The sequence below is a fragment of the Hyposmocoma kahamanoa genome, unplaced genomic scaffold (genome assembly GCF_003589595.1).
Source record: "Hyposmocoma kahamanoa isolate Upper Pololo Valley unplaced genomic scaffold, ASM358959v1 93, whole genome shotgun sequence".
In the NCBI taxonomy this organism is placed as follows: domain Eukaryota; kingdom Metazoa; phylum Arthropoda; class Insecta; order Lepidoptera; family Cosmopterigidae; genus Hyposmocoma; species Hyposmocoma kahamanoa.
In genome coordinates this window covers 12,844,373-12,859,775 of record NW_020654810.1, presented here as the reverse complement: position 1 = coordinate 12,859,775, position 15,403 = coordinate 12,844,373, and the positions used below count along the sequence as shown (strand labels likewise).

General features: G+C 36.0%; 2 protein-coding genes across 2 annotated transcripts in view; both read right to left on the bottom strand.

The window, feature by feature from the left end:
* Positions 1 to 6,274: 6,274 nt before the first annotated feature.
* On the bottom strand, positions 6,275 to 8,609 carry LOC113237034 (odorant receptor 49a-like). Its single transcript, XM_026473276.1, has 4 exons — positions 8,474 to 8,609; positions 8,128 to 8,302; positions 7,784 to 7,995; positions 6,275 to 6,909 (listed from the first exon to the last, which is right to left on the bottom strand). Exons 1-4 carry the CDS (start codon positions 8,607 to 8,609, stop codon positions 6,275 to 6,277), a joined length of 1,158 nt encoding a protein of 385 aa, XP_026329061.1.
* A 5,625-nt stretch (positions 8,610 to 14,234) lies between these two features.
* The window catches only part of LOC113237535 (adenosine receptor A2b), an 88,820-nt gene continuing 87,651 nt past the window's right edge, over positions 14,235 to 15,403 (bottom strand). The window contains exon 3 of the mRNA XM_026474076.1: positions 14,235 to 15,100. Coding sequence (XP_026329861.1) covers positions 14,414 to 15,100 — 687 coding nt within the window. The 3' untranslated portion in view covers positions 14,235 to 14,413. The remainder of the gene's footprint in view (positions 15,101 to 15,403) is intronic.

The window sequence follows — 15,403 nt, the reverse complement described above, 5'->3', positions numbered from 1 at the left end:
TTTTGACCTTTAGAATGGCACTCCATATAATCTGAATGCTTGAGATTTTGTTATGGTAAATATTTTATTACAAAAATTGGACAAAACCGAACTGACTTGACCGGAATCCCAAATCACCTTGAAAAACCAAACTGGTTTCCGATCTTCATTTGAATCTTCTTTTAACTGTAAGTCACGCTAAAGAAACTGTTACTTTTAACCAGATAGGTTGATTCATAGACAAAATTATGAGGAGACAATGACTTTAGTAATTTCGTGTAAAAATGAGAAATATTTTTTTATGAGTGATAGGACGAACAAGTTGTGCACCAGGTGTTAAGCGATGCCCGTCCATAGCAATTGCTGTGCCACTCAGATCTTTAGATCGCAAAAATTTGAGGGACACTACCACTGCGCCTATCACCCTGAGGCGTAAGTTTTTAAAGTCTCATGTGTCTATAATTTCACCAGCACTCTTACATAGTGTTGTGAAAACTTGAGTCCGGGAGTCTACATGTTAGGACTCAACTCCCTTATTCAGACAAAGACTCCACTGCTCGACATATTATGAGGTTTTATTTTGCATCCATATATCCCAAATTCAAAGTACCCCTCACAAACACTTAGCTTATTTTGTAATGTAACTAACTTATAAATTACAAAGACAAATTACTACCAAAACAAATGAAATTAAATTCACTAATATAATACTACAATTTTGTATACGTTAAGAAGGTACCGTGATGATCTATTTTAATTTTTAAAATTCTACGTAGGGTAGAAATTTATTCTGTTTCCAAACTTAACCGATATAGGCCTGAGTGCATCTGGAAGCGACATTGATGATTTTTTTTCGATATATCGGCGCTATTGAAGTATTATAATAATAGTATAATATATATAATATTATATTCATTTGGACATATTTAAAATTTTAAATATTTATCTGCCCGCGACATCGTTCAACTTTAAATTTTTTTTTTATAATATTAAAGTGACGGGACGAACAAGTCGTGCACCTGATGGTAAACTACAAGCCTATCCGTAATAGTTGCAGTGTCACTCAGAGCTTTATATCGCAAAGATCTGAGTAGCACTGCCCCTACGCCCGTCACTCTGAGACAAAAGTTGACAAGTCCTATGTGCCTGTAATTTCACCAGCACACTTAACCTTCAAACCGGAACACAGTAATGCTGACATTACTGCTTGGCATAGGTAAGGTGGCAGTATTTAATATTGTAGAATTATAGTAAAAATTATGGTTATATTTTATACTACGTTTTATTTTTATAGTATATTATGGTTATACTAGGTTATATTTTTGAGCAAATTTTTTAATCTAGGTTTATTTGGTTTTAACTTTGGTTAAATAGTTTTCAGTTTGTAAAGTCTTTTATTTTATTAAGCTTGATGTATGAAAATTATGGATTATATAGTGATGTAGAAGTTTTTTAAAGGTACGTTAATACGTACCTTTAAAAAACTCGCAATAATTTGCGAGCCTATCGAGTTTCCAAATAAAATAAATAAATAAACACATAATTAAATAAATAAAATAAATAGACACGAGCTCGACATTAGTGCTCAAGTCTATTTACGTAACGAGTTGCGCTCGAGTTCTAATCGTTTTATTTATATAGTACTAAGCGACAGGACGAACAAGACATATACCTGATGGTAAGCTACACGTCTGTCCCTAACACTTGCAGTGTCTCTCGGAACTTTAAATCACAAAGATCTGAGTGGCACTGCCAATGCGCCCGTCACCAAGTTGACAAATCCCATATGCCTGTAGTTTCACCAGCACCCTTACCCTTTAAAACCGGAACACAGTAAAGCTGACATCACCGATTGGCGGCAGAAATAGGTAAGGCAGTACTACCCTGGACGAACTCTTTCACAAGAAGCTCTACTGTTACTAAAAGTTTCGAAACAATTTCGAATTTCTAAGTAAAATAGTAAGAGGAGAGCGAACAAAATCATATATAATAGACGGCTATTAAAATAGTTCTGTTTTACGAACTTTTATTCAAATACTATAAATGTGTCTCAACTGGCAGCCAAATAATTTTATATACTTTTTTTATAATATCAAATGGTAAGCTACACGCCTGCCTATCTATGTATACCTATAGCCACTGACAGTTGAGGACAGTCATAACATTAAATTTGGCCCAGGTCATACCAGTGACGCATTCAATGTTATCACAGGTGTTACAAACTCATCATCAAAATAATCATCACGTACTTTGAAATGAATGTGATATCGTTCTGCGCATACCTCGTAGGCGTCATTGTTTCCATAATCTCGATAGTCACGTATTAATAATATTCTCCGGAAGATGTACATACTTTCTAAACATGTCTCTACACTTTCTCATTTAACAAAACAATGTGAAATTTTTACTCAAATCACTCATTTTAAGTAAATTAACGTAGATTTATTTATGGACGACGTGCTGTTTAAATTCAAAGTCTCAATCGCCATACTTGTGACCTAGTTTAATTGGCGACAAATGGTAAGATCTTAAAAATTCGTGATCTCTATCTTATAGGTATACGTTATAGTACTGTATTACATGCCTAGTAGGTCATTCATATTCCACAAAAAGTAACTTGTTTAAAGGTGTTTTGGTCTTGCCCCTCTCAGTTTATAGAGTTTTGTAGCGGTAGAGCTCCTTGTGAAAGAGTTAGTTCAGAGAGGTACTGCCACCTTACCTATTTCTGCCGCCAAGTAGTAATGTGAGTATTACTGAATTCCGGTTTTGAAGAGCAACTTGGGGTACACGAAAAGAGCCTCCTCGTATGATGCATGTACCCATTCATTTTCTGTACGTCTGGCGCAATTAGCGAGTACCGTACGCCGATTGGCACATCCTTTTACCACGATGGCAAGCATTATAGTGTATGCCATAGATACAATAATAAGAAGAACGGTAAAGTTAGTGAAATAACAGGCACATAGGACTTGTCAACTTATGTCTCAGGGTGACGGGCACAGTGACAGTGTCCCTCAGATCTTTGCAATTTAAAGCCCTGAGTGGCACTGTAATTACTATGGACAGGTTTGTCGCTTACCACCAGGCATACTACTTGTTCGTCCCGTTACTTGGTATCATCTTCTTCTTCTTGAGGTGCCATCTCCGACCGGAGGTCGAGTATCATTAGGGCTATCTGTATTTTTGACACTGCTACACGGAACAAAGATTTTGTGCTCAGGTTGAACCATGTCCGGAGATTCTTAAGCCACGAAGTATGCCTTCTTCCAGGTAGTCGCTTTCTCTGTATCTTTCCTTGCATAATTAATCGGAGTAGGTGGTGTTTATCATTCATTACAGCAACTCCATTCTATGCTCTTCGTCGTCATATCCACTGTAGTAGTAATAGTATCATCTGATGTTTGTATACCAGTGCCCTTTAGTCTTGATTCACTGATTCCTAGGACATCAATGTCCAATCTCTGCATCTCCTGTGTAACATTTTTGTGTTTTTCGCATTAGTACATGCTCCTCACGTTCCATGTTGCAATTTGGCACACCCGGGGATTCTTAGCACCCTCTGACCACTTAAGGTCTGCAGGGGACTGAGGGCCGTTGCTTGTGTTGTGTTTGCCATAATGATTGTCTTGGGAAAATAATGTGGTGGTCTTTCCTTTGCCTTCCACATCATTACTTGTTGCGAAAAGCATAATGATGACCACCAACTGTATCGATCCACTTGAATCTCCACTCGGTAACCAACTGTGCCTGCAGCTGCCCAAGCACAGGGGGTGCTTATTTTCTGGCGACACTAACTTGCCACGTCACAGAATTTATCACTGGGTCTTTTGTAGCATTTTACATAGTATTCTCTCCTGAGATATACCCCACTACACCCTCTAAAACCTGCCGCTGTAAGGTCGGGGACTACTGAAGCAGCTAGCGATAATATCTTACCGCACCGTTCCATCATCCACTACCTAAGGACCCCGGTAGTAGCTCAACTTGGTATCATAAAAAATTATATACCACAAAAAATAAACTTAAACGTTCCTATAACTTTATCGTAGTACATGCGTTTTTCTAACGAAAACCTCGTTCATGTTATGCAAGAATGTGACAATTTTTCTTCACAATGCGGCTACTCTACTAACCTTAACAGAGTTGCGATGTAAATGTTCCATTCGCTAGTTTCAGATCTAATTCGATTGCGTGCTATCTTGCATAATGGGAATATGATATTGTTGAGACGTGTAGTAATATCGTGAAGAAATTTGCTTAGTTGAGAAAATCGGAGGTTGTTGAAATCTATTCTGTATTATAAAAGGGAAAAACAACAAATTTAAAATCAAATATTTTATTGCTGATTCCCTATTGTAATTTTACTTCCTACACATTTTGGTTGCTCTTCCTTGGTTTTAGAACTTGCAACTAGCCAAACTACTAACTAAACTAGCCGAAATATTGAAAACGAAACTCTAGACATTTTGTGTTAGGGTGTCGCCCGACTAAATTTGAAAGAAGATAGTATATCCTTTTAATTTTCAACTCACTAGATGTTGGCTAAGGCTAGGTGTTCAAATGTTACTTTTCTTTACTCAAGTTCTATTAATTAAATTTTTATTGAATTGATATTCAATTCTTTTTTGTGAAATTACTCCACTAGTTTGTTATAATTATTAATACAAAGATCGAACACTCAGAAAAAAATCCTTCGATCCGGTCGGAGTCGGTAAGTTCTATTTCAATATGATCATTCTTACACCGTGTCAACCCAAATACACTGTAACATCAAACACAACATTTTGAGAAAAAGTTGCAAAAGAATACTTCTGATTTTTAAAATTTTTCAGATTAACAACATAAAAGTTCATCACATCTAAGTTGCTTTGTAAATTGATATTAAGGAATTCTAACTAGCCATGACACAACACTTACTGGACTTTGCAGTGTTTGACACGATAGATATGCGCTAACATAAGTATATAATAATACCTATGAGCACAATATGATAAAAGTTTTTCAAGAACTATCACGCAATAAAAAAAAATATAAATGAAACAATAACTCAATGTATCCATTTTATTGCCAAAAAACTGTATATCTACACAAAAAATACACTATGGAAATGCACAGAAATGACTAATTATTTAAGAAAGAAGCAGCAACATGAAATTAGCATTAAAAATTTCCGTAGTAGTGCGTCCTAGTCACTATCTACAATATAATTAAGCTACCAATGCAATGCAAAAGATATTAAATATTGTACGTTTTATAAAGCAAACAGTGGCCATGTTACTTAACGAGGGAGATTTCTATTATAGGTAATGGCATTGCAATAGTTTGACAAAAGTTTCCTTATTCATACTTCTTGCAAATGTACATCAAAAAACTGTAACCATTGTTGACTCCCCAAAGGCCTCGCGCAAGCATCTATGTACTCGTATAATGATCTCCTTCCGTCCGGCTTTGAATTTGTCAGATTTATATAGTGTGTATTATTTCATACCTATCACCATTATTACATTTCGATTACAGAGACAGAGATTGCATAGAACCGGTGTTTACATTAAAGTTTAAACAGTAATTATTACTCTTCACCAAGCCATTTGATTGTAAACTATGAATGTAAAATCCATATTTCTAAAGGTGCGTTAAGTGTAGTCGCTAAATAATTGTAGGTTGCGGGTAAAATTCTCAGACGATGAAGTAATATGTGATAATACTTTAATGTGAAATGTCAATCTAAAATCAACAGACGTATGCCTGTTTTAGGTAAACATCGATTGAACATTACGTGTACGTACTTTGACCGACATCGTGACCGACGCAGCTACAACGTAATAATGATTCAGTTTAGGCCGCGCCGGATTTATTTGCCCGGTACTAAAAAATGGATCCAAACAAATATCGCAAAAATACTTATATACATACAAAAGAGACCAAAACAATAATGTACATTAGCTAATTTCAATATTTCGAAATTTTTTAAAACTCTCGCCGGCGACGAATGTGATAAATTATACTGCTGTTTAGAATTTGCGTAATTAATTTTCTATAAGGTGTTCACTTATTACTGGTATACAAATGGCCTTACGATATTGATGTATTTAGTAATCTAAATGTAAGTTTCTAACATCTGTTGGTTACTACTTGGAGACGGTCACCGCCCGAAATTTTGTGATTGAAATTCCGCAATTTGCTTTCGAGCTGTGATCGACTCAACCCTCATTTACTATGTTTAGGAATTAATTAGTACTGTTAGTCTAAGTTATACAAAATGACTAAATAAATAAATTAAAAGTGTAGATGAAAATTAGAACTTAATAACAGTAACTAATTTAAACATAAACTGACATGTAGTAGCAAATGTGTAAATATTGACTGGTACAATGTCAGCCGCCAATATCTCGAATTTCTGTTGAGCCTGTAGCAACATTAAATACACTGCTTTTTGCTCTTTTACATCGAATTTCTCCCAACCGCAACTGTACACAGAACGCTCAAATAATTCCGCAGCATTCACCAAATTCTGACACAAAAAACAATAAAGAAAAAATACCAAGAAGCAATAGACCAAGAGTGGAGTTATACCAAACAATTCTTTTAGATCCAAATAGAAGAACATGCAAATACAAATGGCATTAGACCCTAAATTGGTCCCAATTGGAATACTATACAGATATTTAATATCTTTAGTGACGTCCACGATAACAATGTGACGTTTAATAACGTGTGAAAGCTTCTCCTTTACTTGAATACGTTCTAAGTCGTCGTCTCGATCTAATTGTAAAATTTCTTCTGCTAACAAATGATATATTGCAGTAGCATGAACAATTAAAATTCCAAGAAGTGCTTGAAAACTCAGGCAAATTATTATCACGCATAAGTTATGTATGAGGATAATGACGCTACATATTTCCTTATTGGGAGAGTAGGTTAAATCCATGCCTATAAAAAAAATATATATAATAAGTAAATACCTGCAAACATTATACCTATATATTGGTCCGAAGCATTACCCGGAATACCCAGACCAGAACCAATTTAGAAAAGGGTATTTCTCAAATTGGTCCTACCGGTAATCGAACCCGGGACCTCCTCATCCAGCGCTCACAGTGCAAACCGTTCAACTATCGTGGTCATTCAATCATGAAATATTGGCAATAATATTGGTATGATTTATTGTAGAGTAGGAAGAAAGTAATCTAAGTTTACTTTCCTGATTTCCTTTTAGCAGAGTTGTACAACCTATATAGCTCTTTGTTCTCACTATAGTTGTGGTCCTACAAGATTTTAAATAACGAGCCTCTCCTCACAAAATATCGTATCTCACATTTTTGTGCTTATTGTGTAATACATACAATGCTATTCAGCTTTTAAAAGCGAACACTCTCCAATAATGGACGTAAGTCTACCTTTTAAGAACAAAACTGACAGCAGTATACATCACCAGCACTATAAAGGTGACGAAAAGTGCTAAACGAAGAACACGTTGTCCAGAAAAATGATTACCACTAATTACAGGATTCTTACCAATGTATGATTTCTTTTTATTTTTTCGATATTTCGAAACCCTTATACGCTTCACGGTCACGGGTTGACTAAGATGAGATTGATAATGAGATGAAGTGGTGATGATAGTGGTGGAGCATGTTACCATTCCGATGTTTATCGGGAAAATAAGAAGGAATCGTATCGTAGTAAGAAACCTGTAATTAGTGAATAACCATGAAATCTTAAAATCTAATTACGATAAATAGGAGAGAGACGCCCTTATCTACTACTGCTACTACTTTTCTACTTAACATATTTAATATCTTACCTATACAATTAGTCATGCAAAAGTCATTTTCAGTATTAAGGCGTGCTGGTAGATAAATAAATGCACTTTGTAATATATTAAATCCTAGAAAGCCCCCTGTCAGAAATTTGATGATTTTTATCCATTTAATATGTTTTTCATGCAGTGTTACATTTCTCTTAACCATATCATCGCTCCATTTCACTTTTGTAAGCAAGCTTTTCAACAAAGGCCTGTAAATAAAAGAAAATACAATTTTTTGATAAACATCAATCAGGCTGTTTTCAACGATTGATACTGAGACTATAAGAATTAATTTCAGTGCTAGAACGTATAATAAAACTTTGAGACTACTGTTACGATACCGTTGGTTCCTCCACCACCAACTGTTATCCAATATGAAGACAAGTACCGATATGTTCATATAACTCTGAATGAATTCTGTAATTTCTTCCGCGTGGTATATCTGATAATGTGCGGTGCCCCATATGTAGATGTAGAATAACAATGAATAATGGACTATCCAGAACGGGGTAAAGTCTGGAAATTAAATTTTGAGGATTAATAGCAGCTGTTTCGATAAAAAAAGATTATTGATAGTAATCTGATCATAGGTTACTTGAACAGGAAGGGAGGAAATCTTTAAAGTCCCTAAATAATAATAAAAATAGAACATTGTAACAAGAATGAAACGCAAAAGTTGTTACTAACGACGGACTTTATCCTTTTCGAGCGAAAATCCAACCAATTTGGGAATTCTGTCTACAATCCAGATGACATTGTCTATATCATTCCCTAGACATTGATTCTTTATGTAACGATAGCGATCTTTCATATATTCTAGCATTTTGAGTGTATTCAAATTGTAATTTCGAGATTTAGGATTGAACTATTAACAGAAGAAAAAAGTTACGCAGTGGACATGACATGTCTAGAAAACAAATGTCGGTACGTGTCAAATATAACAACACTTGCCTTCATTAAAATTAATTTGCAATCTCATAAATATAAAGTTGTTCAGGGACGCAAACTTTTTTACCCATAAGTGTGGTGCATTCGTGCTATCCCTTCCGGCTGGTTTGCTCAGAATGCCATTCAATTTATTTTTTTCCATAGAAAATACGTCCAGGGCATCACATTAAACACTAACGCATTACCAATCAATTAAATAAACGATATAAAAATAAAGCAAAAAATATAACCACAAGTAAAATATAATTGTTTTGAGATATATTATATACTTACCTATCTTTTACCTGTTGACAGAGTTACGCAACGAGCTTGCTTCTTAGCTGGTTAGATTTATATTGACATACAGTCTCATTGATAATGTATTTGTTATCATAATATAATTAAAAACATACATCGACAACCCTGATTCTCTGGGCAACTAAAATTAGCAAATACAATTATAGTTCGAAGAAAAATATAGAGTACACACGATACCTACTAATCACAACTTTCATTAGATATTATTACTGTCTAATTTTAAGTAATTATACACGTTGGATTTTTCTGTATTTTTGTTCTCTTTGAACTTACTGAGTTTATACCTTAGAAATTCAGAAGTTTGTATATGATATAAATTATTTAATTGGAAGGGCAAAACCCAGCTTGTATTTTATAATTATGTTAATTGTTAAATGAGGCCTTCTTGCGTATGGCACTTAGCACAGAGTTCTGGAATGAAACCATTAGTGCACTCGATTAAATTTCCGCCGTGTCGGCTTCTTAAAAGTATTTTATAGGATACAGCACGAAAATCTTATTAACAAGTTTTCATACGGAATAGCTACCAATGTCTGTCTGTAAAAGGAGAAAGGGCTTCTTGAGGGAAATCGATTCGGATAGTCGTTGAAGGTTCTAATCTCGGAGCTCCGCAGTGTTCTGCACTCTTCGCGTTTGTCGACTTGCATCACATTAATGATTTCCTGCCGATATCCGATATCTCTTGACATGCAGTCGATAGCATAATCAAGGAGTGATATTCGTCTGACGCCAGTTTCGATGTACAAATCACATTATTTAGCGAAACAGTGATGAATACGCGAATTTGACTTTTTCGGCCGTATCGTATTCGAATTAGATATGAGCGCCGCGCGCCGGCGCCGTTCAGTTTAGTTCGATTAGGCGCTTCAAACGTACGCACGCGCACGCTTATGGCATATACGTAGTGAAAATGGCGACGCCAAAAATTGACATTTTTAAGAAAAAACTTAGTGACTTTATATTAGAAGATCTTTTGTTTAAAACAGTAATTGTCAATTTCTGGCGGATTCATCGATATTTTCACTACGCGTACACAATACGGAAGCGTGCGCGTGCATACGATTGGAGCGCCTGATCCAAATAATAAAAATTTGATTATACTATAGAAAATACGTTATTTTATGTTTTGCTTTGAAAAGTATTTGTATAACAGTTTTTGTAAAAATAAACACCACCGCCGCCGACACTATTTCGTCGACGCGCCGACGACTGTTGGTCTATTATAGACGCTCATATGTAATTCGGATACAATTAGGGACAACGTCAATAAGTTCAGATGCAGTATTACAGAAACGCATTTTTGAGATATATCCCTACCATTCTCCGATCACCTAGAGCTTTTAGGTTTGGATCTTACAAGAACCTGAATTTTGGTCGCTACATCAAGTCCATTTCTAAAACTATTAGTGCCTCATTGACAATAATTTCCTCCGCCTTTTGTTCCCCTCGCTATACGAAAACAAAATATGCAGTGAGGAATAGACTAATTTACTTACAAATATACGTCACTATCTTCCTCTCCCCTTGTTGACATTGAAACCTATGTATCGCTGCTGGTACCGTTTTAGCATGTCCTATGAATTGTATGTAGTCTGGAGAGTAACAGCCAAACTCCACACATCTTGCTTAGCGAGTTTAAAGTTCAAAATTCAAAAGAAAAAAGAAATAGCGGAAAAAATCCGGTTTTATAAAAAATATTTTAAAGTTGTTTTGTGATATTTTAAATGTTTATCGCACAAGAGATTTTTGGTAACTGGTAAACAGAAAATTCGACGAGAAGACGTGCTCGCTTCGGCGATCGAGCAGGGAGTGTAAAATGTTTAGTAGTAGCTATTACATAACTGTTTTAAAACGGGTAAAGGAATCAAAATTAGACGCAATTGACATTTTAACAGCACTGTACGCTGCCGTGTTCGAGCGGGGAGCGACGAAGGAACGAAACAAAATCAGAATGGCGAGGCAAAGGAATTAAAAGACGATTCAAAGTTTAAAAACGAGTGGCCAGGAACTGGAAAAAAGGCGATAAAAGGTGGGATGACAATGTAAGGAGGTCACATCGTCACAACATGTGTATTTTTAAGCCCCTTCAAAAAAATAGGAATTATAAATTTGAAGCCTGTCTATATGTCTGTGTCTGTCTGCGGCAACGTGGCTCCTAAACGGCTGTACCTATCTCAAAGGGTTTTTTTTTTAATTTAACGAACACCTCTTAACCTGTTTAAAGATCATCAGCTTTTTTCCCAGTTAAAGTAGGGATGTCTTGGCAGAAATGAATGTTTATTTTACTTCCATCACATTATCGATATACACATTGCCGATTGACTTGAAATTTAGTATACGTGGGGCATATTGAAATGATCTTTGGATTAAAGGAACTCTCTGTGAGTAGGTTACTTTTTACTTTATGAGGCTGTCATTTGTTTTTTCATTATGGTGTGTTTTCAAAACTGTAAGTTGCTATTACAAAGAATTTCCGTCGTGAAAATTCTCGGTCCATGATTTTGTACGATTTTTGATGTGGCTTAAGTCAACAAGAGAGTTGTCGGAGACTTCAATTGGCATTTGGTAATAAAGCCCCATGTCGTAGCTCCTTGTATTCGTGATTCAGTGAATTTAGATATGAACGTGGCCATCTCCATGATGTACGTGAAGGCCGGCCGGAGACTGCGGTTACCGCATTTAATATTAATACCGTACTACAACTAATTGAAACTGACAAAAAAATTACTTGTCAGCAAATTCATACTGTATTAGCCATTGGAATGAGCCAGGTGCAAAATATATTGCATGTGCATCTGAAAGTTCGGAAACTTTGCACTCGGTGGATACCACATGATTTAACAGCATACAAGAAACGACTGAGGTAGAGTGGTGCCGTAAAATGAGAAAAAATTTAATGGAGGACAATCATTGGCTGTATAATAATATCGTGACAGGTGACGAAACTTGGGTATACTGCTTTGAACCTGAAAGAAAATGCCAGTCCGCAGAATGGGTCTTTCCTTTTCAATATTTGCTGACGAAAGTTAAGAAAAATCGGAGCATTGATAAGAAAATGATTCCTTCTGGCAAATCAGGGGACCTATACTATGAGCTTATAAGCAGCCAGCCAAGTTCCATGCAATTCAATTGACGTGGTAAAACTGAATTGCTTAAATTCGTATCATGACCTACACAAAGTTGAGGAATGGCATGCCTGGTTGATGAGTTTTACTTTTTAAACGTTAATTATTGTCTCTGGTTGGCTAGCTGACTGAATCAAATTTGGCACTATTTAAAAGTTATTTTACGATTTTCAGTCAATAAAGTTATTAAAAAGTAATTAAATTTAAATTTAAAAATTGCAATAACATTCATGCCAATAATTTATCAACAATACTTTAAAGATTGGGAACTCGAACACAAATTTTCAAAAAACACTCTTTAGTTAATAGTAGGTATTTATTTATTGACAATTGGCTATAAAGATAACAAATAATTATGAAACTGAAAATATAATAAAACTTAAACGAAATTTCTTGAAAATGTAACAAAATCCAAAAGAAGTTAGTCACGAAGTAACTTTTTTGAATTGTTTATTCGCACAGATGAGACCGCCATTTGTATGGCAAATAGCACGTCAACGAATGTGTATTCGAATGCCTCAATTGTGGAGCCGATGACCCATTCGCTGTACATCCCACACCTTGCACCATGCGACTTCTTTCTATTTCCAAAAATCAAAGATAAACTTAAATGTTTCTGAATTACATGTCCAGAAGCGGCGGTGAATGGGTTCCACGAAGCCATTGAAGAGGTCCTGACGGAATAATGGTCCCACAATGGTTCCACCGAATGCAAAAGTGTCTGAAAAGTGAGGGCACAAGATACTTTGAAAAACAATAAATCTGTTATAAACATACATTTGGTGTTACTTATCAGAATCCAGAAACTTTCAAAATGGCAAGTATCTCATAAATCCGATGACACTATAATAATAATAAGGTAACCTAGATCTGATGCTCTGACTAGGACAGTCCGTAAACTAGCCTACTCCTCAACTATTTAAAGCAGGAGTATCGTGTTTGGGCTTATAGAATTGGGTTCGACATTGTAGCTGGCATACCAATGGTAACGAGATTCTGATGATAGAAAAAAAGTGAACACAGGAACTAAGTTTTATTAGAGGTAAACCCACCGACTTTGTACTCGTTGGATTTGGTCTCGACGAGTAGCAGAGGTACTACAGATGATGTGACTTTGTTGACTTTTAGAATACGTTCTTTCCTTAGGCCTGTGGAAACCAAATGTTATGTTGACATATATAAATCAGACGTTATATGTATATGATGCATTTCGACATTGAAAACATAAACATGTTATTGTCTTTGTTTAACTACTGCATGCCGTCGTAAGCCAAAAGAGGTAGCATTACATTGGTCTGTGCCAAATACGGGAATCGAAAATATGTAACGTTATCTTAAATGCCAACTGTGTTCATTTCGCACCATTTTCGCACTTATTTTTTACTTAACTTAGAGGATGGAAAAAAATATAGTCTATAGATATGGAAGAATTTTTAAATTGTCGTTTTTATAATCTCCGGTACGCAAATGTCACTCACAGGCAAAGTCCAGTACCGGCACAGTAGTGACATCAATATGCAAGTAAAAAACCTTCACCATTACTAGTGAACGAAAACACCACCGTCATAGCTTAAGTCAGACAGTAAATGTAAAAGTTCCTATGTGAACTCACAGATGTCGCTGCACGAATCTAACAACCAATGTTTACGCAACAATTGAATATTGCAATGTTTTCCGACTGCCAATTGAACTGAGCTACTAAGTACTTATTAGTAATCATTAGAGCGTATCTGCCATCCAATTTCAAAATATTTAACCTTGCTAACTTCACGAGAATTGCAAACAATAGTATATATTATAATTCTACAAGTTAATCTCTTCTCCGAAGAATTCTACTCGAAAGTTACTTAATCTATTGTCAATGGAAACGATAACGATGTTACATCAAATAACAATCGATTGAAATAAAACAAAATCGTGCTTGTATATAATTATTTAATTCTAGCAACAATTGGCTGAATATTTTAAACAAGCGTAACAATCATCATAGTTGGATTGACCTGAATATTGCTTTGCCTTGTCCAAAAAAATATTATATATATTTTTAATGTCTACAAAAATAGGACTAAGCCTTAGCAATGTAGGGTATTTACTTCCATAAATAGACAGATATTCTTTCTTATATACAATAGAAACTATTCTAAACTTCTATGGTATAATATTGTTGTAATCTCTCGTAGGAATTCGTCTTCACTGAGACAATTTAAAGCTTTCAATTAACACTATTAAAGACCGGGCAGGCCCGGTTCGGCTCGTGTCAGCTGTGCTCGCCGCTAACGCTTCGCACCCTTCGAATCAGTTCTTCCACTCTTTTATATGGACTCTGACATCGTTCTACATTAGGTTGTATGTGATAAAGTGCTGCCTCACTGTCCTTACCCTCAGGTGTGTGACGTCCACTCGAGCTGTCTGTCGCAATAATAGTTGGCAAAAACGGCTCGACATCTGCCGTCGAAGCCACAACAGCCTCGGATGCAATCCTCTCAGCCTCTTTCTTCAACCAAACCGGGGAATTTACGTAGACCTTTGGCCTCTCTCTTAAAGCATTGCATCGCTCTAAAGCTGGTCGCCGAACCGGCACAGGAGGTCTGTACGCGGCTGGAATAGGGACTCCCCTTCCAAGTACCGTGCAAATGAGTCCTTTAAGAGCGGCTCGGAAGTCTCTTAAATGATAAGCGTACAGTAAGGGATTAATTGCGGAATTTAGGTGGGAAACTATGATACACACATAAGTCAAGGGATTAGGAATGTCTAACTCGGGCATGAACGCCTTGACTGCATTTACGGTATAAAGTGGGATCCAGCAGATGATGAAAAAGAAGACTATGATGGCGAGGTTCTGCGTGGCCTTCACTTCGCGTTTCTGAGCAGCGCCGAGCACCCGCAACATAGTGCCGCCTGCCGTGCGACCGTGACTGCCCCCCACCGTCATTACTTCGCTCATCTGAAATTAAATACATGGTTTCATTGCAATCGTACCAGTGAATAACTATGTTACGATGAGTTGAGATCGTGTATGTTTGCATTGTTATTTATCTTCTTTCGAGGCTAAAAAAGCTAATCACGTGTCTAGATCACAACGCACAATACAGTAAACAGTTTTATCATATGGTGACGGTTCCTTATCAATACTTGAACTAACATTTGAGTGTGCAACAGGAAAGACAACTTAGTGTTATTTCTGAGTAACCGGTTATAAAATGGAGCTAAAAACTTGATTTTTACGCGTTATATAACTCAATAGAAT